Source organism: Stegodyphus dumicola, chromosome 1 (genome assembly GCF_044657685.1).
Source record: "Stegodyphus dumicola isolate Sdum_Otavi_A_Nest chromosome 1, ASM4465768v1".
Taxonomy (NCBI): Eukaryota; Metazoa; Arthropoda; class Arachnida; order Araneae; family Eresidae; genus Stegodyphus; species Stegodyphus dumicola.
This window is the reverse complement of record NC_140768.1, coordinates 116378468-116406144: the sequence shown is the minus strand read 5'-3', so window position 1 is coordinate 116406144 and position 27677 is coordinate 116378468. Positions and strand designations below refer to the sequence as shown.

General features: G+C 33.3%; 2 protein-coding genes across 5 annotated transcripts in view; one reads left to right on the top strand and one right to left on the bottom strand.

Annotated features, from left to right (window-relative positions):
- LOC118193937 (meiotic recombination protein REC114-like) overlaps positions 1-18833 on the top strand; it is a 60125-nt gene extending 41292 nt beyond the window's left edge. The window contains exons 4-5 of the mRNA XM_085819692.1: positions 17134-17301; positions 18638-18833. Of these exons, the coding sequence (XP_085675818.1) occupies positions 17134-17301; positions 18638-18793 (324 nt within the window). The 3' untranslated portion in view covers positions 18794-18833. The remainder of the gene's footprint in view (positions 1-17133; positions 17302-18637) is intronic.
- LOC118183038 (ATPase inhibitor mai-2, mitochondrial-like) overlaps positions 18823-27677 on the bottom strand; it is a 52053-nt gene continuing 43198 nt past the window's right edge. For all 4 annotated transcript variants that reach the window (XM_085819699.1, XM_035352442.2, XM_035352440.2 and 1 more), the window contains one exon: positions 18823-19290. In XM_085819699.1, coding sequence (XP_085675825.1) covers positions 19129-19290 — 162 coding nt within the window. In that variant the 3' untranslated portion in view covers positions 18823-19128. The remainder of the gene's footprint in view (positions 19291-27677) is intronic.

Below are 27677 nucleotides of genomic sequence, written 5' to 3'. Positions count from 1 at the left end.
CACTATCGGGGTCAAGGCACGGGAGGGTGACCTCCCACGGGACTACGAACTAAAGTCTTCTACTGCTTACTGTAGATCTCTCACTGCTCCTATTGGTTTCAAATTTCTTTTATTTTATTTAATTTAACTTTTAGTTTACTGGAAAGTATGTTTTTATGTCTCTGCAATTGAATATTTTGTAAATAGCAAATTCTCATGATTTTCGCATACACGTCTCAACAGCCAATCAAAAGACCTCTACTAAGAGATATCTTTGACTGCTTCTGCTGGACTCCCTGCGGAATTTTACTTTTGTATATAGTCTTTCTAGTTGTGAGAAAAATGCACTTTGATGAGTTTATGCACTGAATATTTGTAAAAATGCACACTGTATCTGAAACTCGGACCAGCATCTCTCCAGCCTACCAGACACCGCTATAGCCTCACGTGACAAAGTAGTCACACCTTCTTTCATTTTGCATCCTGTCCTCCGGACACACTCAAGCATTTGCTATACCTGCAATGTACTTTTTAATTCATGACAGCCGGTATACAGCTTGCTATCAGCAAGCTACACACGGCAATAATGGGAAAAGGAAGGTAGGAAGTTCAGAAAATTGCAAAGGTGGATTGCCTTAGTTTCTGCGGTTACTTTCAGGGAAATATTAGGCAGTTTTTTTGGTTTGCTGAAAAGGGCAAATAGATAATTTACCTTTATAAATCCGAGTTTATATATTTAAACTTAAGAAGATTTAAGATGAAGCGAATATATTTAACACAACAGAACGCAAGTTTAAGACTTGTAAATCTTTTAAAAAACAATACATCGATAATTAAAAATATTATTTATAGTTCATTATTAAAAACTTTTTATAAATGCATAGTTATCATATAATTAACAATTCATTCATGCATTACCTCATTATTTATTTTAATTAGAAGAGAAGATATTTTTTACAGTAATGTTTAAAAATTTGCTGTTGTCTTTTAAAAGATTTACAAGTCTTAAGATTGTGGTCTGTTGTGTTAAATATATTCGCTTCATCTTAAATCTTCTGAAGTTTAAATAGATAAACGCGGATTATAAAGATAAATTGTCTATTTGCCCTCTATCAGCAAACCGAAAAAACTGCCTAATATTTCCCTGGAATTAACCGTAGAAACTAAGGCAATCCACCTTAGCAATTTTTTGAACTTCCAAATGTAAGCAAACATGTAGTCCACTGCTGTTGCATTCCTCAGAAAACCATTGTAACTCCCCTACTATCCGATGAAAATAATAGATTCGCCTCTCTCATAGGCTGACGTTTTGGGATGTAGACGCTAGTCATTTTTTTGAAGTGTCGTTGAAAACAGCGCGCTGAGCCATACTTGTTCTGATCGGACGGGACCGCTGTAAAATGTAATTTGTAGTTTGCTGTATAAAGCGTAATAAATTTTGTATGCATATACGATTCTGAATTAATAATAAACCACTAAAAGGTACAGCAAACCTTTAATATAAAAGTAAAGAATATAGAACACAAACTCTTCGGCTCAGGCAAACTCGATGAGTTTATCGCAAAGTGGGTGCCCGCGTAACAACGCTATCCCGGGATAATATGTGCGATTTTCGATTCCGTTATGCTTCGAACAGTTGGCATTTAGATCCGAATACAATGTTCATAGACGAACCGATGAGAGAGTCCCGAAGAAACGCCCAGTGGTAGGCCTTTTGACGAAGGTAAGTGGCAATGTCATGAAAAGAAATTCCCTTTAGTCCGAACAAGCGTCCGTGTGACCACTCATAATATATAATACAACATAAATACAAAGATACTTAAGTATTACATGGAAAACATATATCAAATATAAAATGGGAGATATGTACATTATTTACAAAGATAAAGTGCCAGGCGGCAGTACAAAACTATTCATAGGATCAAAGAGAAAACAAAAACAAAACTGAAGTAGGGGAGGGTGTTTACATAAATAGGTTATAAAAATGAATTAATTTAGATGTCTTAGAATCGCAAGCGGCCGCTTGCTATTAATATCCAGTGAGTAGTCATAATGGGGTACTATAATTGAGCTATTATTAACATTAGGAATGTTTTGGTAAAATTTTTCTGCAAGGAGTGCAAAGTAATTTGAAATAGTTGGTATTTCCAACTCCTCGTGAATGGCCGTATTTCTAATAAACCAACGGCTTCTAGATAATTGTCTAAGCGTAACATTCTGCAAGACTTGCAGTTTATTAATATTGGTTTGGCTGGTATATCCCCAAACAGGGCAGGCATAAGAAAGTATGGGACGCAAAAGGGTCTTGTAAATGAGCAACTTGTTATCAATAGAGAGAACGGAGTTCCGGCTAATTAAAGGGGTAAGTGTTCGTTTACGAGCACGGAACTTGGCAATAAGTTGTGTAATGTGTGGGGTCCATGTGAGCCGCCTATCTAAAGTGATGCCTAGGTATCGGGCTTGCCTAGTCCACTGAATAGGAGTGTTATACATGAGGATGTCCTCCAATTCGGTACGAACTTTTTTTGTAAACCAGATCGCCTCCGACTTGTCCACATTGATTTTAAATTTCCAGGCAGTAAGCCAGGACTCGAGTGTGTGGATGTGAGATTGAAGTGCTTGTATAACTGGACCAGTAGATGCATTTTTTGAGAGTATTGCCGTATCGTCAGCATACATAGCCAGGGTGGTGTGTGGTGTTTGTGGGATGTCGTTCGTGTAAATATTGTAGTAAATAGGCCCAAGGAGGCTCCCCTGTGGGACCCCAGCCCTGATAGCCCGTGTGGTTGAGTATGTGTTGTTGACACGAACGACAAAGTGTCTATCCTTAAGATAGGAGTAGGTGATGGCTGTGATGTAATCTGGGAAACCCAGAGTGATGATTTTGTGCATGAGGCCCTCCAGCCAAACACGATCGAAGGCCTTAGCTACATCAAGGAAGATGGCACCTGTGGTCTGCCGCTCCTGCAGTCCTTTGGAGATGTAATCTGTCACCCGGTACAGCTGGTGGACAGAGGAATGATTCTTCCTAAATCCATGTTGCTGAGGGATAATTATATTTTTATTATCCATGTAGTCTTGGATTCTCGTCAGTATGATATGCTCTGCCACCTTGCTGAGCGAGGACAGAAGACTGATTGGTCTGTAGGAGGCTGGATCAGTAGGAGTCTTCCCAGGCTTTAGGATTGGTACGATAATTGCAATCTTCCAAGGCATTGGATAGTGTCCAAGTCTAAGAATAGCATTGATGATGGCAGTAAACTTCAGTATCATGAGTGTGCCCATGTTCTTGATCATTTTGTTAGAGATTTTATCAATGCCAGGGCTTTTCTTGATGATCAGCTTTTCAATGTAGCCGTAGACCTCCGAGGGTCTGACAGGAGTGATGTTGTCCGTGCGTGGTTTTGAAAGGAATTCTGTGAGTGTGGTGTTAACAAGGTGTTCTGTTTGAGGGTGAGAAATGTTGTTTGTGCAGAATTGAGAAGCATAGTGATCAGCTAGTGACTCAGCTTTCTCAATATCTGTGAGGGCAATATTTTGTTGGCCGTTTAGGGGCGGAATATTTGTGTAGCATCTCTTGAGTTTGGCAGCCGCCTTCCAAACAGAGCTAGGATCCGCTGAGAGGGACTTGAGATAATTGGTCCAGTCGCGTTGTGTATGGTTGTAGGTTCGAGTCCTGACCAGATGATTTAGTCTATTGAGGGTGGTTTTATCTGCCGGGAAACTCTTCAGACATAACGCTTGAAGTGTTTTATTTGGACGGCATAAGATATGTTTACTAGGAAGACAAATTTCGGCAAACAAAATATATAATTATGTAAAAGAAATTTCGTTACCAGAGCATAAAAGTATCTATTATTGTACTTTAGATTTTCAAATATCAGAAGTTGTGAAATAATGTAAGAGAATTTTGATTTAACATAAGAGATTCAATTTTGAGGGAGTTGGAGCTTGACATGGAGGGATTTTTTATTTATTTTTAATAAAACAAGATTGGTTTTGTATTTTTGAAAATTTTTGGCAGAAGAACAGTTTAATCTTTTAATATTTCATTGGTATGTTAATATTTTCTGGAACTAAAATTTAAAAATGTTAATATTTGCAGTAATAACCGATATTCCGAAAAAGAATATTGATTTCGATTATTTAAAAATATAGAGCAACTTCTGATGATGTCCGTCTTTTAAAAAGGTACAAAAAGGCAAACTAGAATACTACTTTGTCATTGTCACCAGTAATGTATCAAAAAACAGTGTTTCAGTTTTGGATGGGGGTATTCAGTTGCTTACTAAGTTATGTGAATCACAGGGAAAAAATAAGCATTCAAAAACTTGGAAACAGTCATTATGGTATTTCTAGGCAGAGTTTGGCATGATGAATTAATAATTTCAAAAAGTTGTGTAGTGGATTTGTCATTCGGAAAGCACTTTGTAAGGTTGGAATGTGCTCAGAATATCATGGTATGCCTTGAATAATAAGAAGAAATGCTTACCAGCAAGGGTCAGAATTCAATAGAGCCAGGATTGTTGCCTATAGAGAGTGTGGATTATCGTTCTGTGATATCGCCCGTTGTACTAGTCGACACCCAACCACTGTTAAACGAATATGGCATGTATGGAATGCTGAGGATTATACTGAACGGCATGCAGGATCTCAATGCCTTCCCATGATTAATACCCGAGAGGACAGGCATATTGTGAGGTTAGCCCTCCAAATTTACAACCACATCACAGACCATTAGTCAGAAAATGGGCATGTTTGCAGCATGCCCAGTATCTGCTCGTACGATGTGTCAACGTTTGCATCAGCATGGACTATCAGCACGGTGTCCATTACTTTAGCTTTCCTTGACAATGCAGCACAGAGAGAGACGGCTACTGTGGTGTGTCCAACAACAAAGCTGGATATAGGTGGGGCACAATGTTGTCTTTTCAGACGAGTCCCGTTTCTGTGTGCATTATTCTGATGGTTGTATAAGTGTCTAGAGAGGAGACGCACATCGCCTGGTTGCATTCAGTATCAGCATAGGAACCCTAATGTGATGGTATGGGCAGCCACTGAGCACATGGCAGACACACCTCTAGTTCGGATCGATGGTAATTTGAATGCCAGAATGGTACATTTCTGACATCTTACATCCAGTGGTTATGCCCTACCTTTGAGGCCTGCCAAACGCAATCTTCCAACAGGATAATACAAGACCACATGTTGCACATTGTGTTCTGACCTTCCTCGATACGCAGTGTATTTGATTGCTGCCCTGGCCTGTACGGTCTCCAGACCTGTCACCCATTGAAAACACCTGCTCATGGTTTGCTGAGGACTGGCCTAGCAACCCTCTCCATCTAATATGATTAATGAAGTGTGGTATAGACTTGAATCAGAATGGAATGAGATGCCGATTTCTGTCATTCAAGCGAAATTCTACTCAGTGCCTAACCGGGTAAGGGTCGTTTTAGCTGCCAGGTGGAGCAGTTGTTTTGACTGATTTCGCACCCTTGTAAACCCCCAAACTGCTTACAAATTTAATCATTTTGTCTTCATGCCATACTATTTACGTACAACAAATATTTTTTTATTTGCTTTCCTTCATGCTGTAGCAATTTTAATGGCTATTAGTGTATTATTGATTAACAGTTATCTAAGAGACTTCAAGAGTAGGTACTTTACATAGTTTATAAAACTATTGCATATTTCTGTATAAAAAATTATTGATGCAGGATAGATAGCTCCTAAAGACTTCATGCAGTTGACAACACACTCATATTAGATGATTTTCTTTTATACGTTTCCCACCCACCAGTAGACTGCAAATAAAAAACAAAGTGACTTACAATTACAACATAGCCAGACTGTCCTGAAGTAAACATTAACAATATATACAAAGCCAAAATAATTATATTCGCATAATATGTGCATGACACTTTGTTACTAATAAATATAAGAGTGTCTAGGATCAAATTAATATTTTAACAGATGAAAAATTAAGTTTGACACTATCATAAGCAACTGCAGTTTTTTATTATCATAGTGGCAAAGATATCTTTGAAGATATAATTAGTGGCATCATTACAACAAAGTGAAGTATAGTAAAACCACCCGTTACTAGACAGTTACAGGATCGCTATATATGCGTACAGTGGTTCTCTGCTTTGAAATCAGGAACTGTCTATTAATGGGGTATATCTGATAATGTGAAGTGTCCATTGCTGGTGGCTCGACTTACATTATCATCATGTTGGGAAAATATTTTGCATCATGACATAATTTATATGCATAAGATACATAAAACTGTTTTGAGTGATATCGGCTGTAAATTTAGAAAGACGCTTGGTACACTCCCTTATTAAAGTGGCTTTTCCATAGGTCTCAGGCATTGTTTAGGATTACATAAAGCAGTCAAGTTGATTCATGATGATTTACTAACTCTATTTCAGATTTTATTATACTTATGAAAGCTACAGATCTTATTTAATAAAAAGCACCAGAAATAATCACTGTCTTATTGACTAGCCATTTAGTCGCTCTCATACCATTTGTCATTGTGCATAATGGTATAAAACTAATGCCTTAGTAGCATTGCTCGGTCAACATCATGATATTCATGAAATTTTCTAAGGGATAAATCAAACAAAAATGTAAGCAAAAGTCTTCTAAAAGATCATCTTCCCTAGAAAATACCATCCAGATTTAAGATAAAAATACAGCATGTCTTCTGAGAAGAAAATAATTACAAAATCATGTTTCCAACACTAATAAAGCACTAATTATACTCGTATATTAAAATTTCAAAACAAGATTTACACAATTGATATTCAACTAAGTCTTGCATATCTATTATTTGGCTTCATAAAGTAATATATTGTCTAAAATGAAGTAGTTATATAAAAACATATTAAAAACAATATATTTTTCTTAATGATGATTATATAACATTACTTAATAGAATGGTTTTTCTGAGTAAATGAATTAGAGTTTAAAACAATAAATCTAATAGTGCTATAATAAAGCTTCGTAGGACTAAGGCTGGATTTTCTGCTAATTTGTACTTTAGATTTTTTTTTTTTTTTTCTGCTTTATGGAACTTTTCTCTTCTTCATAACATCATGCTTTTAATGTACCTTTAAAAGCTAATTAATTAATTTTGACAAGTATTTTGCTTGAGAGATGCTCTCATGGAAGCTACTAAATGATATTTGTCTCATACCTGCTTTTCCGATTAGAAAATACATGAAAGACCAAGCCAGCCATGACTTGCCCGAGATCAGCATACAAATGTTTTGTGTCTTTGCCAAATATGAAGCTAGGTTAAGTGATGTATGTTTAGTAAAACTCTTAATCTTTATAATAAAATATATCATAAATATATTATACCTACATAAATATGTATCACAGAACATTTGCTTAGATACAGCTAGGATAACTTCTCTTGTTGATGTTATTTTGCACAGATTTTTTAATCAAAATTGTCTCTGAAGTAATGTGCTATAGCTCTGTTTTGAGATTTAGAATGATGTCAGACAAAACTGGACAAAATTTATATTTTCCTAGATCCAAATTTGCCAACTTAATGGAAATAATGCTTATTCATCACATGAAGTAAAATTCTGAGAAGAAAAAAAAAACTTAATGCATTTTAATGAAAAATTAATAAGAAACAGCAATACTAGTTTCTAGGAAATGATGATTTAAGTGAAATATTAATTATAAAATATGTAAACTGGCATTTAACATGTATGTTACGAAAGTGCATAAAAGCTAACAAGTTATGTAAAATGTATTTCATCAAAAAGTAAAATCTTCTATTAATGATTTACCATGAATAAATTATTATAGTTATGTGTACATCTGAGAAAGAGTATGAAAATCATCAGTACAGCGAATATGTTCTACTGATATTATCACTTAATGCACTTACCATTTGACTATTAATAGAGAAAAATATAAAAATTTCCACAATTTGTTTGCAGAATGAGTGTAAATGAATCTAAACAACATAGGAACATTTCTTTAGATCAGGAGTTCTCAACCGGTGGTATGCAAAGAAGCAAAGTATTTTTAACTATTAAATTAAAAAATTAAAACCGAACATCCTGATTGAGTTTTTATTTTGAGTTCAGGAGTGGTGGTGGTATTAAAGGTTTTTCAATTTTTTTTAGATGGTACGCGTTAGTCAAAAGGTTGAGAACCGCTGCTTTAGATTAAATATTAGAAGAAAATGATAATTGCAGTTTGTCTAATTTGTAGATTTCCACAGTGATTAAATTTTTTTTGGTTAAAATTAGTATAAATAACTGTTGTAATCATAAAACACTGACAGACATTAGAAGCATAACATTACAGAAGACAGTAGGTAAAATCATATTTATTATGCAGATAACTTTTAATACTTCACTTAACTGTACATGTGTAAGCAAATCAGTTAGACTTGAAGTACATGGTTTAAAAAACAGTTAAACTTGGAATATACCTCCTCATACAGTCATTGCATGAACATAAACAGATACTGGATGTGCACCTAGAATATGTGAGAATATGAGATTTCAATTATTACCAGTGTTCAGCTGATGTAGCCATGGGTAGACTGTGGTGCATTAGTTTTTTAATAATCATAGGCCTGATATATTCAGTAGATAACAGATCTGATGAAATCATAGATCAAGGGATAAATAGATCAGTAAAAAAAATGGTGGGAATTTAGGAGTTGTTCTCTGTTATGAGCCAAACATTCCTTGTTGATCACTAGTTCTAAACAACCTCTAAAGATAGACAGCAGTGAGCTTCGAAAACCTCAGAGTAATAATAAATGATTCATCAGATTTTAAAAACACTGCCTTTTCATAAGTAGTATACATACAATAATCAATTTATGGAAATGAACTAGAAACTAAAAAATTACCTCATGTGCTACAGACATTTTATGAACATTGATCACATAGCACACTTCCAAATGGCTATTGATTTCACAATTTTTGTATCCTGAGTTTCCATACTGCATCATCTATCGCATTTGAAGTCTTCCATTGGGCAAACATTAAGGAGTGCATTTTTGTACATAATCTACTAGTAATACATTATGTACAAAATGTACCTGGTATTTTTGTACATAATGTACCTGGTGTTCACATAACATACACAGCAAAACATTTGTTGTACATAAAGAAAATTTGGATAATTTCTCATTCTTTACTTGGATTCAATCATTATAATATGCATAATATTTTCAATATTAGAATTTTTAAATCTGATAAATCATTTACAGTAGCCCTAAACAATGGCAACTATTCAACTGCACATTAAACATGGAGGCTGTTTTTGGGGGAGGGTGTTTAATTTATTTGATTACAGTATAGTAAATTGGCTAAGGGTAGAGATACTTTCATGAAGTACTTTCAAAGAGAAATTAGCTTATACATATTTCATATATGCGGAAAACTATGAAAACACACGTTCAGCCAACCCCTTCACCAGAATGTGAACTCAGGTCGAATTATCAGTATTCAGCTGCTTTACTGCTAGCGAAGGCAGAGCTAGACATTTTATCACCTAATAGAATAACTGTTGCTTGCAAATTATGCCTTCCAATTCCTGCCAAAATTCTAAAAATTTTGACGCTCCTATGTCTTGCTGCCCATTGCACTCATACAGGTTGCCCTGGCCACCGATGAGCATTAAGCGTGAAGGCAACTGGAATGTAATGGACCATACGATTACACTTGGTTTCAGACCTGTATGGGGATGCATAATGCATGACATAATGTGGCATTTTGTTGATGCAGACCATGGATGTGATCCTTGATGGTATTGATGTATTAAGATTCATCTGGAAAAAATGAATTTATATTATTTATCCTTCTATTTGCAAAGTTCTATGCACAACTATAGCTGTAGTCACTTATAACGTTCTAACGAGGGTTTGGTTAGGTTATTTGAATATGGCAAAGCACCTAAGGGCTGCTTATTTTTTCTACCAAAGTTAGCTGAAACAATGGTCACTTTAAAAAAACTACTTTAATTTTTTGCTATGTAGCACCTACTTAGTTCTGAACTGAAGAATAATATAACTGAAACAGCCATACATACAGATTATGTTATCTTAATCAATGAGTCAAACTAGTGAGTTCATTGCTTAAGCATTCACCAGCTTTAGGAAAACCAGATCAAGTAGGATAGGTATTTTTTTTAAACATAATTAAGTATCAATGTGCTTTAAAAATGATAATTCAAATTGTGACAAAGGTACCTATTGATTATTTACTACATCTCAGATTTTTAGAGGTAGTTATTTCCCAGCAATGATGTCTGTGCGTTTTCTTTGGTGGTAAAGTGTCAATAAATAGTATTTAACTGTAACAATCATGTATAATCATAACTGACTTCTGATAATTGTGTATGTAATTTTAAATTCATTTTTGTTAGCCATGTTCTCATTTTATAAATATGGGTCTTTTTGATTTGCTAAAAATAATGAAAACAGAAAACTGTTCGTTTTTTCTAGTTTCAGTCTGCTATGTCATGGGATTGTAAAAATCTCATAGAATGAAATAATAATCATTCCAAAAGCATATTGCAATACTAGTAAAGTTCTGATATATGCAAATAAATCATTATGTGAAAGAAAGGAAATTGGTTTGAGGGAAGTACAGCTTATTAATTTTTGTTCATCACAGTTCGCAAAGTGTATAACTTACTCAAAATAAATCTAAAATTATGAATTTTGGTACTTTCTAATTTTCTGGATCTCACCAGAATGCTGTGAAAAATTATTGATGGTCTAAACCATGTTGCAAAGAAAAATTTATGCGGCCACACATGTCACTAAAAATCATTTATTATAGCATTCTCCCAGACAGCACTTCTCCAGATATTTTCACCAGTGTGGTTGCAGATTATCATCCCTCCTATGGGAATTTCAGTACTTCAGCATTGCGGTGGACCACATACTGCAGTTTCTGTTGTCTCTGGTAAAATCTTTGGCGATGTAGCTTTCTGCATGCATACAACATAAAAGGCATCACATGCCCCTCTTTCCTTTCTCATTTTAGGATTCTGGTGCCAAAATTTTGCAATTTTCTGTTTTTTTTTTTTTTTTTTTTTTTTTTTTTTAATGATTTATAGGGAGAACAACAGTGAAAAAAAGGCCTAGAATTGTGCATGTCTTGTATTGAAGAAGAAGAATGTAAAACAATAGGTGGTGGTGGTGGATGCATCGTTGAAATAAATTTAAAGATATGCAAACATCCCTCTCCTAACTCACAAGTTTGCAAATACTCTTCAAAGTTGCCAATGAGTTCATGACTTACCACATCTGTGGTAAGAATGTAAATTCCATATATTTTATGGCTGTTGTTAAAGATGGAATTAAACACAGGAATTTTAATTTAATAACTTATATTTAAACACAAAAACTTATTTCTATGTTTCCCTTAATGGGAGAGCAAACATAAATATTGGTGCAAAATGTAGTTTAAAATATTAATGGTAAATTTAAAATACATTCAAAATGCAATTTGTCACAGTTCTAGATCATCCCCATCTTTAGAAAGAAGGAAAAAAAAAAAAAAAGGTAATGAAGTAGAAATAGATAATGGAAATGGCTCTGTGTATTTTAAAATATAAATGAAAATTTGGGATAATCCAAGCAATGTTTATGTGTGTAAAAAGTATATTCCTTACTAACTTATGCATACTATAGGTATCTGATAGATTTAACTGACAATAGTTACTTTTAAAAGAATAATAATATTAAGAACAATTCAAAGGTTATATTTAATTTAAGGGACAGTAGGCAATGTAGGCATATATATTTTGCTGTAAATTGACTGGCAAATGTTATTCAGTAAAGGAAAAGATCCCACGTGTGCTTTCTCTATATCACTACTTTGATCTAGTCCATCATTAACAATATTTTCCCTGGGATTCCATCTCAGAGTGAAAACTGAGATAAATTTAGGTGTATAATTGTAAGCCTTGTAATCTTGTTCTTAAAAATGTAGTTGTATCATGATAAAACATTAATAAACTATGTTAAATATTGTTTTTCCAACATTCAATTAGCAAAATAGAATAAGGATATAACCCATTTTCCTTCCTTTGTAATGATCCGGTATTTCTCAAGTGTGTATTGCATAAAGTAAAAATATATATTAACATATGAATTAATTCAGTTGTACATAAAATCACCTCTGACTTCTTAACTGATTTTTTTAAAGGATTAAAACATAACCGATGCACGCCATAAAAGGATTTTTATTACACGGGCTCGAGAAGCTTTACCATGTGACAAAACAAATGACGCCGAAAGCTCTATGTTACGTCTGTATTCTTCTAACCAATAGCAGCGAAGCAGCTATCACAGCAGGAGGTACAGCGAGTACGCTTTAGGAACATGCTAAACGGACATGCACAAGCGTAAAGGATTATGCTCATTTCTGTGCATGCGTAACCGCATTATGCGTTTACGCATGCGCAGAAAGTTTGTAGCTTTGAGGTCCGGATTATAGATCATTCCGGATTATGGACGTGCGGATTAAAGACTTTTGACTGTATATCTCATATAAGTTACTTTCTAAAATATTTCAAAACTTTCAACTATGTTCGATTTGGTGTAAGGCATCAGCCTAGGCACCCTGTTACATCAAACACTGTTTCACAAGAAGTTGGAGTGAATTTGATGAATTGATTTTCCAGCTTGAAATCCACATTGATAGTTACTCGATATCTGAATACCTAGATAGTTGTAACATACCAGCCTGTATCCTTTTTTAAAAATGGGACATATGGAGCCCTCTTCCCATTCAATGGGCATCTGCTTCGTAGTCCAAACAATAAGTATAACCTTATGAATAGCATCAATCAGTTCAGGTAGGTCAATATTAATAAGTTCTACCCTAATACCACCTGTTTATGCAGCCCTATTGTAGTTTAGATTCTCAACAACCATCTTCGCTTCACGTAAGGATAGTGTATAAAGTGCCAGAGTTCGATGATTCTCAATCACATTCAGGTCAGCCTTCTGCCTTGGAAGATCACTTTCAAGGCACAGAATATCTCTCAGCGTTCGTAGCCACATTTTAGTTAACAAAATAAGCACCTATGAGCCCTTTTCAAGCACATTTTAAGAAAAAAAAAAATAAGCACCTGTCTAATTACATTCTACACTACTGCATAACCTTAAAAGAAAAATTACACTTGTAATTTAAAATATGAGAAATTCAGCATTTATTAAGAGATATTCATACATATGCTCATAATATAAGCCGATCATAATAAACGCGAATAAGAACTGACCACGAGGAACAAGAATGAAAATTATTAAAATCTTGATAGATATTCAAACATATTCCAAATTAGTATTGGGTGGGAGCAAAAGAATACGGAATGCATCGGAATTTCCTACCGCTTTCGCAATTCTTTGTCCAATAGAACGACATGCACCTGTCTATACTCGCGCGCACCAAAGGCAAAAAATATACAGGGTGTTTCACAGATCATGGGACAAACTTGGATGGGTGGTGGAGCGTACTAAAACATGCATTTTTTTTAGAGGAATGTAGGGCAAAGAAAGTCTATTCTCTGTGTCTAAAGTGACGGGTTAAGGCAGGAACACATAAAAAAACGACACGAGAGGAAAATGTGTTTATGTACAAAATCAATCTATATTGTTCATACATAGACATTGCTGAATACATAGATGTTCTTTGCCAAAGGTTATGTTAATGCATAGAAAGGGGCGTAAAGCTATTTCAGGGAGCATGATTCACCATCTGATGTTTCATATAAGGAAGAAAAGTTTATTTAGTTTCGGCTTTGGTACGGGGGAAAAAATGTGCATTCGCTAAAAAAAAAAAAAAAAAAAAAAAAGTGCTTTAGAGAAAAAGTAAGGACCTATAAGGGCTTTTATATTTTATTTTCAAATATAAGGACTTATAAGCACTTGTAAGGACCGCTACGAACCCTGTCTCTAAAGAACTCTCTCATCTTTTCAGCACTTCAACTCAATCATTTGTCTCCAAGTAATAGTCCAGGGACAGGTAAAGCGAGATAGAGCACTGATTTTCTGGTAAAATTTGTCAACTCTTTTTGTGTTTTTAGTTTTTCGATGTCAATAAACTGTTCCTCCCCATATGCTTTCTTTTTCATATAAAAACAGTCTTTTTCTTTTCTTGTCTTCTTAACTTTTTATAATTTTCCTCTAGTACAATGATTTTGCATCGATTTATTCTACCTTAATTAACTGATCCTTCAAGACAAGTTGAAAATGATACCAAAAACTGCAAATTTTGAAATTCAATATCCCAGTCAATATTTGTCACACGGTAATCAAACTTCTTGTACTTTTATTTTTCATAACAAGTATAAAACTTTTCCAAATATAAGTACAGGAACCAGGACACCGCATTAAAAGTTAGATTTTGTTATTTGCCCAATATATATAAATAGATATTAGTTTGCAGCAATAATATCATTTATTTGTTTGCAAATAAATTTCATTATTTAAAATTTAATTAACTCAAAATTTGCTTTTTACGAATAGAATGTTTGTTAAATTTAAATAGATATTAATATGACATTTTCAAAAAAAAATATTTTTATCATTTAACCCTTTCCGGCATGCTACTCTTTAAAGTTGGAATTTTACCAAAAAAATTTGTATGCACTCTATTTAGGCCTAGGAGAGTATGCAGGTATAATTTTACAAAGATTGCACAAACCGTTTCCATTTTGTGGGTGTGTCCAAAGCGAACACACTGAGCTGCACGAGTTGCGATAGGTGAGCATTGCTGTGAAGAACATATTACAGTAAAATACTTTGTCTATGATTTAAAAACAGTAGAATCTGATCTCTGTAGAAGATTTAGCATAACCCAGGGTGCACCACGGGAAGCCTGCTACTCTACGCCCCCCAAAAAAAACTGGGGGGAAAAAAGGAAACTCTCATTGCTTCGGCAATGCTGAGGCCTTTCTGAGCCATTTACACAATTTTAAAATTCATAAGAAAAATAATTAAAATACTATAATATTTACAATTAATTATTGACTAGAAAAGATAATTATTAAATATGTATTTAAATAAAAATATGCAGAAATTAAAACTAAGCAAACTATGCATGATGAAAGCAAGAGAAAAAAGGGTCTGTTCTTACTGAAAATCAAATAGCTAAGTGAAAACAAAGCACCAGGGTCTTCCAAACCAAAAACAGAAAAGAATAAAAACAAATATAAATAAATCTGCACTTTCTGCCTCACCCGTGTTTGAAGCACGAGACTAGATTCTATGACTCACTCTCACGTGACAGGTGCTACCAGTACAGTGAGTTCAGTCCGAACACACCATACACTAAATAAAGGCTTCACTATACACAATATTTCAAAGATGAAATTAAAAGTAATACAGAATAGACAGATTAACATACAAACAACAGAATTATACAAAGATTTTTTTTCACTGATATTGTTTATATTAAATAAAAAATAATCTGAAACATTTCTTTGAAAAATCAGTGTCTTTAAAAACTGAATATATCTCAACATTAATTTGCTTGTACAGTGCTGCCATCTATTATTCATAAAAGAGATTAAAACTAACCATTAGTGTAGTTTTCGTGATATTTATCGATTATTTTCAGTGTCTATAGAGGGAATATTTTTGGTGTGCCGGAAAAGGTTAAAACACTTGTGTAATTGGAAGTATATGACTACGGCCAACGTTTATGAAAATAAAGGACAGATAAGGAATTTTTAAATCAGGTAAAAGGATGTTATAGTAGTTCTATACATAAAATTTCAATGTTCTATGGGTAATAGTTTTTGAGCTATCTAAGACACATACGTACATATGAGCAGAGGTCATGAAAAAAGTCTGTTTTGGAAGAGTCATTTATTCTGTCCGTATTTACAAATGTCAAGCAAAAAAGCAGTCAAAATGGATTTGGGAACAATCAAATGGATGAAATCTAATAACTGAAAGTTTTCATAATCACAATACTTTCTTTATTTTGTACAAGGTAGTAAAAATTATGAAAACTTTTAAGTTTTCAAACAAAATTTTCCAAGAGTGACAAAATTTAAGAATAAATCATAACAATACATTTTGTTTCTCTTATTTATTAACTATTTTTTCGACGCATAAATTAAAATACACATGTTTGTATGCAAATAATCCTAAAGTCGTTTATTTCTTACTTTAGCTTTACACTGCATGTCATTTCGATTCTGATAAACTTTGTAGCATTGAAAAGAGATAACTAGAAATTATTTTCATTGCGGATCGGATCGCAGATACTCATCTGTCAATCAAGTACTTATTAATTTTCAATGGTGGTGGTGGGAAAATGCTTTTCACATATATCTATTCACACATACACACACACACACACAAAAAAAAAAAAAAGATTAGTTTTAGTGCAAGCATTCGTAATTAAGCTTGTTTATTTTTTGACAAGTATGAATAAAAGTTAATAAAATCTATACCTTCAAATCCCTGAATAAGATTTATACCTACATTAATGAGCTCCAATTATAGATTTTCTGATGCATTATTCATGTTCATTTTTAATGGTAATAACAGTAATGTAAACTCAGACTTCAAATAACTAAAATATTACAACCTTTGCAGCACCGTATTTGCATAATTGAAATGTATTCATGGGCTGCATGCAGTCATTTTGAGCCCATTGAAGTAGCCAATGAAGTATGAAGTCAGTTTATTTATAATTTAACAAAGTTCTTTTTAAAGATAACCATTTTCTGAAAAATATTTCCTATAATGTCCTTAAATTTACATTCAACATTGCATGACTTTAACGCAAAGCTTTAGAATATCTTGAAGCTATTTAAATATATTACATTAAAGATTTTTTTTTTCAAGCACAAAAAGGCTATTTAGTTAAATCATGATTTGGAGTTGATTCACTTTAATGTTTGTTTCACTTTTCAATTGAATCTGTTGCCATTTGGAAAAATGTAAGACATTTATTGCTTGATTCAGAGAAAAACCATACTAAATTTGTTAATTCAGAATGTCAATATCTGAACTTGCACAATAAAATGCATTCAAACTCAAACCTATATTATTGCAGCAAAACTGGCATAGCATTATTCTATTTAACAATTATCAACATCACATAATTACCTTTTCTTTCATTTATATAGGAGGGAAATGTAAGAAGATTCAGAATTCAGTTTGATGCAATAGATAGTAAAGATGGTACAGAAAACAGAAAACAATGCACAGCTATATTAGAAAAGCATTTCCAGATAAGTGATTATACATGTGATCATGGAAATATGACACAGTCTGAAGTCTGTAAACTTCACAGTGTAAGTATGTTAGTTTCATACATTACATTTAACTGCTTGGTTAAATTTCTACCTAATTCTGAGGGATTAATAATCAGTAAATTTCATAACAAGAATACTGCAGACGTAGAAGTCAAATGAAATTTTAAATGAGTAATAATTTGAGGGAAGATTTTCCATAAATAGGACATTAAAAAATTGCATTTCTTATTTTACTTTTTTGAATTGAAGGAGCTAAAACAAATATTTTTTTGAAAATAATATTCAAATAGAAAATGGAAAATTTAGGATTTTAAATAAAAACTGATATACATACTTATTAGCCAAATAGTTTGGGAATATACATTAGTACCTCAACATTATCAATAACCTATTTCCTCAACATTATCAATAACCTATTCCCAATTCGTGGATGTATACCAAACAAAATTTGCTAATAAGAAATGAAGGGAGAATAATTAATCAGTTCTTATAAAAATCTAGTTTCTTTAAAAACTGATATACATACTTATTAGCCAAATAGTTTGGGAATATACATTAGTACCTCAATATATATCTCAATAACCTATTCCCAATTCGTGGATGTATACCAAACAAAATTTGCTAATAAGAAATGAAGGGAGAATAATTAATCAGTTCTTATAAAAATCCTATTGTTATTATTACAACACTGTTTAACACAAATACAAATGCAATGGATCAAACACAAACATACATACTGTACATAAATGAAGCACTGTACATGACATTCTCTATATATGTTTTTCTGCTATCCAGATCAAAAACAAGTTTTCAACATGTTTAATGTCTCTGATCTTTGTTCAGTAAACGATTTCATCCACTTTGCAATATCAGCCGATTTAGCAGTGTCTGTGTTTTTCAAGATTACTGAAGCCATCATACTTGGCATATAGTATGCAAACTAGATATGCATTACATCTTCACACTTTTCAACAATCCTTTTTTTTTAATCACCATGATAATCATAAAAATTTTCTTTGTTGCTTAACCCTTCTATTAACTTTCCTAAAACTCATTTTTAATGAATTAGAAAAACTCTTATATGAAAAAACATAAAATCACTTGAAAATTCAGTTATAGCAAAGGCTGTTTGCTGTATACCAAGTTCGACATATACCAGGTACCACCGTATAAGTAAAATTTCGAATGCCAGTTAGAATTTCATGCAGCAAATTATAATATCATAAAACAGGAAAACATTGAAAAAAGTTAGATGCAATTATAATTTTCATAATGTGAAACTTCAAAATATTAAAAAAGAATATTTTTTAAGATATGTTTTTAAATATATATTTTAAGACATGCTACTCAAAGAAAAATTTTTCTTTTTTTCTAGACTATATTTGATAAGCTGAAATTACGGAAAGGATATTCAGTTGAAATATCAGATGAAAACTTGAAAGAAATTGTAACACTTTGTATGACTGATAGCACCTTTCCCACCTATGTTTCAAAAATTGATGACATCCTTAAGAGTATAGGAAACATGTAAGAAAACTCTATCCAAATAAAATTAATACATAACAGCAAAATATATTTATTTATTCAAAGCACTAAAATTTTAAGAACATCCCATTTTAATTATCTTCATGCTATCTTTGGAAAACTGAAACATATATAACATTTTCAATGTAACAAAATGTTAAAATATAAACTACATTCATCACATTTGAATCATAGCAGACAATTAAATTCTCTTTCAAAAACAAGATAATTTTATAAAAATATTTCATTATATTTCAAGTACATTACATGAATTTAATATCAAATAAAATTTATTTCCTTGCAAAGAAATAAATTTGAATACACATGTTGAATAACACAAATTTAAGCTTTAGTTTCAGACCTTTTCTGGATCTCAGAATGTTTCATTTGTGCTATGCGCTCTTCAAGTCTTTGGATTGCTTCTTTATGCTGTTGAATGAGTTTTTCGTGGTGCAATATTTCTTCTTTCATATGTTCCTTCAACTTTGCAAATTGTTTTCTTTGCTAGGGAATAAAAATTTATGATATAATAAAACATCATGCAGTGCTCAAACCACTCCATGAAGTACTGTACAGTGAAAATGAAAATGGTAGCACAGTTGTAGATATGCAGGGTTATTTAAAATGATGTACACTGTACCAAAAAAAGAGGGGTACAGTTCTATATCTCCCGTTCTACTGGGCCGATTGATAAAATTCAAATTGTGTTCTCGAAAGCATGACTTAGGATATATATTAGATTTATATATACTGTTGTTCTAATTGTAGCTACAAAATTTAAGCTCGTCCAGAGCAGTTTGAATTGTACTTTCTTTAGCAAGAACATCGTTTGGTCATCTTTAGAATTCAGTTACATCAAGCATTGAAGGTCCAGCTAAGATTTCAGAAAGTATGCGTTTTCAATTATTGTTTCGAATAGGTTTTCAGTTTTTAGCTGTTTAAAGCTCAGATTTAAACTTTTTATTATAAAAATCTCTAAGTACAGTTTTTCATTTTCTTGATATCAAAAGTTTAGTTTAGTATAATCGGGAACCTCCCAATTTTTTAGTTAGTTTAAATGACTATTAGTTTTTCTCTTTATTTATACTTGATTTGGAATTTCGGATTAGCATATATTGGTTTTAGACTAAATTTCTTCTTTTTTTTAAAAAAATTTCAATGCACATAATGTAAAGTTCTATAGCTTTTAATTGTCATTTTGGCACTATGTACTGTTTTATTCCTTTACCAAGTGTTTCGAAAATCTTAAGGGAAAATTCTGGTATATTTGAGATTCGAGTTTTCGGTTTTATATGAATTTTAAAGTCTTTAATAAAAATTTAATGAAATCTTTTTATGGTTTTTGATCTCAAATGGACCAGGAGAACGAAACATATTAATCATCTTGAGTTCTGAATTGGAGTTTCAACAAAAGGAGATTAATTTTTATTTGCATAATTTTGTATATTTTCCTTTTCGCATTTTTATTTTTCAAGATTGTTCTAGTATGAATTCTCTCATTAATTGGATTAGTTTCAATATTGTGTTAAACTTCTTATACATGGTTGCAATTATTATATTATAGAGGAATTGCCTTCCTTTTATTCCAATTTACTAATTAATTTAGATGCTTGAGGTTTACACATATATATTCCCATTCTCTTACCTGCCTCGGTAAGCTCAGTATTTTTATTCTTATATGTTGGTAAATTTCACATTTTTTAAAATTAAAAGTGGTTCAATTATGTTGTTCTTATGTTCAGGTTAAGGTTTTTATGGCTTCAGTTAATCCAACAGTACTAAAATAACCTACAATTTAAAAGCTTACGTGGCGGTCATTTTTTTGCATTTAAAACTCGTAGAATAGTAAATTAAGTTAGTTGGTGCCACTTACTTTACTGTCTTCTCAGTGGGATCAAAAGTTAACTTTTGTACACTGAGAATTTTGTCTTTCTTCCATTGGCCGAATGGCTTGTTTGTGGGTACAAACTCTAATTTTAATAGCAAAAATTGTTTTTAACTGTATTTAGTGTTTTATTTTATTTTATTTTATTTTAATTTTTATTTATTTATTTTTTGTATTTTACAATTTTAAATGAAGATGTTTTGAGTGCTGCAAAACTTAGGATGCACCAAGGAAAAGTTTATGGATTTTTTTTAACCTTTAGTAGAGTCGCGCCTACCTGAGAATATTCTACGTGCCTGGGAGAGGAGTCAAACTTCTGAACAAGGACAGCAAAAGAGTTCTGAAAGAATGCTTGAAAAACTAATGCATTTTATAAGGCATGGAGTAGAATCAGAAGAAATGATTCTATTAGCTCAGTCAGCATTTACTCATTTTATTAGTAATTTATTTATCATGTTAATAAAAATTTTATTTAAGGTAATTCAGATTTAGCAACAGCTGCAGTGCTGGTAAGTACAAATGAAACCAGTAAATGTAAGCAAAATGTTTATAGATTCTGTGGTAAGTCTCATACGAGTGCTAACTGTGTTAAAGCGGAAACTATGATCTTAAATGAAAAGAGGCAAATTGTATAAAAGAAAGGTGTTTGTTTTTCACTTTTAAGAATTGGTCATTTAAAAAAACAATGTAAAGCCAATATTAAATGTCCCATTTGCAGTTGTGATCATATAAACTTTATGTGTCCTCAGAATGTTTGTTCCGTAAAACAAAATGACTCTAAGTTGGATGCTTCTCTTTCTAATAATAGTAAGAGCGAGAAAATTTATTTGCAAACTTTATGTGTTCTAATTAAAGTTAAAGATCGAGAGAGAGAAAATAGGATTCTCTTGGATTCGAGATCCCAACGATCCTATGTTGGGGAGAAAATTATGAAGTGAAAGAAAGCTGATCCTATTCGACAGGAGAAAGTAAGTCATGGTTTGTGTTGGGGGAGGGAAATTGGGCCCATAACCCATTCTATTTTTGCTATTGACACAAGCAGTTTAGATAACACTTTTAGGTGTTGTTTTGAAGCTTTTTCAGAAAAAAAGCTATGTGGATTTATCCCAACAATTAAGGATACTCAGATTATAGAGGCATTGAAGAGCAGGAAAATTGAAGTCAGTGACACATTTTGTGGAAAGTGAAATTGATTTATTGATAGGCGCAGATGTCATCGGTAAACTGTTAACTGACGAATACCTAGAATTACCCTGTGGTTTATGGGTTGGATGATTATGGGTAAAGAAAATGATACTGTTAGGGATAATGCCCTAATAAGTCTTTCCCTATGTGTAAATAACGCTTCATGGAAACCTTTATGGGAGCTTGAAGTTTTGGGTATTTCCGATCCGACAAAAAGTAATAGAAGGAAAAATGCTCATTGTGACTATGAGATTGAATTTCAGAATAAATTATCTATTTGGCCTGATGGTAGATATGACTTAGACTTACCCTGGAAATGTGAATCTATCAATTTATCAGATAAAAAAGCGCTGCTTTGGCACGTCATCAAAAAATTATTAAGAGGGCAAAAGAAAATAATTCTTTAAAAGAATATCAAGAAGTATTTAGAGAGTGGAAAAATTTAAATATTATAGAAAGTGTTCCGGAAACGGAACTAAACAATAAATGCCACTTTTTACCACATAGACCGGTTATTAAAATGAATAGTGAAACCACTAAGGTAAGACCCATTTTTGATGTTTCTTGTTGTGAAAAGGGAAAACCATCTTGAATCAGTGTTTATTGAAAGGACCTAATTTAATAGAATTAGTCCCTGATATTTTAGATAGAATGAGATTTTTTTCCTATTGGCCTGAGTGAAGACAGAGAGAAAGCATTCTTGCAGTTAGGAATTTCTCCAAAGGATAGAGATTACTTGCGATTTTTCTATCCAAGTGATGAGGGCGAAATAATGTATAGGCATTGCAGAGTAGTTTTTGGAGTCTCCTGCAGCCCATATCTACTAGGTGCTTCTATTAAGCATCTCTTGGATAACTGTTCATCTGATTTTGTAGAAGTGGCTGACAAATTGAAAAATTCATTTCATGTAGATAATTGTATTACAAGCATTTACAATATTGAGGAACAAGAGGATTTAATTTAAAAGGCCAAAAATCTTATGTTGAGAAGAAGATTTAATTTACGGCAATGTTGCTTCCAAATATACTGCAGAGAATTCTGGGGACACACCTCTTTTAGGAATATTGTGGAGTTTAGACAGTGATACGTTCAGATGTAATATAAATGTAAATATGATAACTTGTGATACTAAGGTAACTAAGAAACTGATTCTGTCTACTATACAATCAGTTTTTGATCCAATTGGAATACTTACACCAATAACTTTGCTTCCAAAACTTTTGCTACAAGGAACATGGAAATTTTCTTTGGACAAGGTATTGCCTCATGATTTTATATGTAAATTTTTTGTGTGGTTATCTGATACACTTTAGTTGAGAAATGTGGTAATACAGTCAAAAGTCTTATATCCGGACCTCAAAGCTACAAACTTTCTGCGCATGCGTAAACACATTATGCATTTACGCATGCGCATAATACTTTTACGCATGCGCATAATACGTTTACGCATGCGCATAATACGTTTACGCATGCGCATTTAATGTATAACGGACGGTATAAGCTAAGCTAAAATTATTTAATTATCTATTTCAGTTAATGTTGCAGATTGTATTGTTCCTTAATCTTCGAATTGGATCCGGCTTATTATTTTTTGCAGACTGTTAGAGCAATTTTATAAAAGTAAGCTTGAACTTTCGATTATGTCAAAAAAATTTCCAATTCCGGAGCTGCCAAAGGATCTACAAAGCGAAAGCATGTTCTGATGTCCATCAAACAAAAAGTGGAATTCCTGCAAAAAATGGATAAAGGCATATCCTTTGTTTCTCTAACCATTCCGAAATCTGTTTATCAATTTCAATCTGCTCTGCAGGGGGGGGGGGAATGTCATGGCGCACAATGAACTGGAAGTTGATCTATCAGCACTATCCTTACCTTCAGGGCAGATTTTTTTATTTTATTCAGCTTACAATTCCTTACTAAATGTAGTATTTCATCTTGATGTACTCCGTCTTTGATATGATTTAAATCAAATTCCTCGTCATTTTAAATATCACGAATACACATCAAATAGTTTTCTGGTTGCAATTTTCTAATTTCGACTATGCGTAATGTATGCTTTACGCATGCACGCGTTGAAAGAAATGTTTAATAAAGTAAACAAATAAATATTAAGCTTTTTTTTTTTGTAAATTTTGATACCCTTTAGATCATAATTGCTCCTTATTTCATAAATTATGGTTTCATATCTTTAATTTTATAATTTCTGCATGCCATCTTACCAGATTTAAATTGATGATCTATAATCCGGAAAAACCGATAATCAGGAATCACCGAAGTCCCGATAAGTCCGGATTAAAGACTTTTGACTGTACTCTGTTTCATTGGAACCTTTGCAACAGTTGAATTGCATGTATCTGTTGATGCCTGCAAATATGCTTATGCAAGATGTATTTTCGCGAGAAGTGTTGATTCATGTGAAGTGTAAAAGCAAGAAGTGTAAAAATTTCTCTCTTAAAAGCAAAATTTAGAGTGGCTCTTATTAAGAATTTGATGCTTCCTAGATTAGAATTAACGCCCTGTTGCATTGGATCCCGATTATTATATTCTGTTTGTAAAGGTCTTAATGTTTTTGATATAAATGTAACCCTATGGTGTGATTCCACAGTTGCATTATGGTGGATCAGAAATCCTGGTAATTGGTTGAACTTTGTAAGCAATCATGTTAAAGAAACTACTAAGATGACAAAACATGAATCATGGAGGCATGTGCTCGGTAATATGAACCCTGCAGATGTGTTATTTCAAGGTTGTTCTGCTAAACAAGTGATTAACTCGGAGTGGTTTAAGGGACCTCTCTGGCTACGAGAAAGCAATGAATTTTGGCCTAACAATATTGTTTGTCAGCCGAATGAAGCTGACTTGGAAAAAAGGAAGGTAAAACTTAGTAATGTTAACTTTTCAGAGGATACTAGTCCTTGGTCTGCAGAAAGAGTTTGTGATTATGAGAAAATGATTCATGTAATCGGTTGGGTGTTACGTTTTATTTCTAACTGTAGGAAGTATTCCAATTTGTGTAAAGAATCTGAACTATTGCTGAAATCATAAATTCCAAAAAAATTTTGATTCGGTTGGTTCAAAGCTCATATTTCCCTGACATTGGAGCACTTAACTCACTTGATGTATTCATTAATAATGAAAAAATTATAAGAATTAAAATGAGAATATTGGAATGCAAAGACAATTCTGATTTTTAACACCAACTTTGTTACCGAGTAAATGTATCTTTACTACACTGTTAATTCAGTTTATAAGAAACATTGTCATGCTGGAACTCAAATGCTTTGATCATTTTAAGTGAAAGGTTCTGAATGCTAAAACAACATAAAAATGTGTGTAATGTGTTAAAAGGGTGTGTAATATGTCAACGATATAAAGCGAAACCGATGTCTTGTGAAGTGAATCCTCTTCCTGAAGACTAGGTGGGAGATTATAGGGCTTTAGAAATTTTGGAAGTAGATTTAGCTGGCCCATTGTTTTTGAAAAACGGTAAGAAGGTTTGGATGGCACTGTCCACATGCACTGTGTACAGGGCTATCCATCTAGAACTGGTGACTTCATTATCGACAAAATCTTTTCTTTTGGCTTTAAGATGCTTCATAGCCAGACATGGCAGCCCACGAACCATTTATTCTAACAATGGGACTAACTTCCGAGGAACTTATAATGAAATGTCTAAGCTTAACTGGGACATAATAGAGAATGAGGCAAAAATAAAGGGAATAGTATGAAAATTCAATCCACCAACAGCCTTCTGGTGGGGAGGTTGGTGGGAACGGCAAGTTTGCATGGTTAAAGAACATTTAAGATGCTCCTTCGGAAACTAGGTTTTATCTTATGAAGAAACTTAATATGCGATTGTGAGTCGGTAATTAATCATATATGTTAAAGTCGGTAATCTTTAACATATACACTTACTTCCAAAAGTTAAGCATGGAGAGGAAAATTCTAATTTCTGGAATCAGAATTGAAGAAGATGCAATTCGCTGCAGAGGTAGATGGAAGTATGCAAATATGTTAGGTAACAGCCAATCGCGCTTTCCTGTTATATGCTAAAAAAGCAGTCTTATAAGAAGCCAGCTTTATGAAGGGTTACAGAAGTTGATTGTAAGTGCTAATAGAAGGTGTTTAAAACTTATGTACAATTTGTTTTCAAGACATACGTGTTTCTATGACTTCCAGAAGACGAATGGAAAATTCTGAGCGCTGGCGTGCTGTGGGGTGCATTGAAGCAGGATAGTCGATCACAGATGTTGCTCTTTTCTTTGGCATTCATCATTCTGCAATTTCATGTTTAAGGAAACAATTCCAAGCCCCACAGACAGTTGTCCGAAGGCCCGTAGCCAGTCGTCCAAGAGTTCCAACCCACGCGGAAGATAGATATATTGCTATTGTAGCCAAGCGGAATCGCAGAGCAACCTCCACACCTGTGACATCTATGGTTACAGCATCCATTGGTAAGGCGATATCTGCAGCTAATGTATGCCGAAGATTACATATGAGTGGACTGTACGCCCGGGTACCTCAAGTTTGTGTTCCTCTATTCGTCCAATCAAGAGGGGCACGATTACAGTGGTGCCGGAAACATGTCAATTGAAATGTGTCTGACTGGGGCAATGTCATGTTTATCGATGCGTCAAGATTTGCTCTGGAGCCAGATGACAAGCGTATCAGGATAAGGCGTAAACAACGAACAGGCAATCAGTCCCAAAACATCACCAAACTTCACGAATTCCGAGGCAGAAGCATTATGGTGTGGGAAGGGATTTCATTAGGATACTGCACATCTTTAAACAGGGTTCTTTGGTGGCTGTCCGGAATCGAGATGAAGTCCTAGAACCCATTATGAGATTGTACACTGCAGCAGTTGGCCCTACTTTTATTTTAATGGATGATAACGCACATCCCCATAGAGCTGACATTCGTCGATGACTACCTGGAGAGTGAAGGGATTGCGCATATGGCGTGGCCAGCATATTCGCACGACCGTAATCCCATTGAAAATCTTTAAGATGCTCTCGGCCGTGCTGTATCTTCACGTTTCCCACCTCCAGCCACTCTTATTGAGCTGGAAACTGCTCCACAAGAAGAATGGCGATTGCTTAATTCTGCGGTGGTTGACCACCTAATTGAAAGCATGGTCATAAAGTGTAAACTTTGTATAAAGATGAGGGGGAGGGATCACATACCCCATTAATGTCCTTTTTTTTTTTCATTTTATGCTGTTTATTTTCACTTTATACATAATTCTGTTTAAGTCTCCAGTATGTAATTAACTGATAACCTACAAAAATTTAATATTGTTTTCATTTCTGTGTATAATTATTTTGTTTTATGCATAAATATATATGCTACTTTCCTGACGAATTTTGTGTCAATCAAAGCAGTATTTGTTGATTTTTTTGTATTTTACATCTTCGTGCTCAACTTTTAGACGTGAGTGTATTTCGGAGCGCTCTGAAGATGACATCCCTTTAACTCTGTCAATGTTGTTAATTGAAATGAGAAAATTGTACTTCGGATATAGCAAATTTAGATAAAATTGACTCTCAGCATTTTCTGAGAAGAATTAAATACCATGCAAAACTTCTTAACGATTTAAGGAACCATTTCTGAAAAGAATATTTTGGGCAATTAATAATCAAACAACCACAAAATAAAGTAACTCAGTTGCCTAAAATTGGCGAGATAGTCTTAATAGGGGAAGATTTCAAAAAACGTTTGTATTGGCCTTTGAGTAAAATTATACAGAAAATTCCTGGTCGGGGGAATCCAAAGTTCAAGCAGTTAATCTACGAACTCAGATCAGGATTTTCATAAGGCC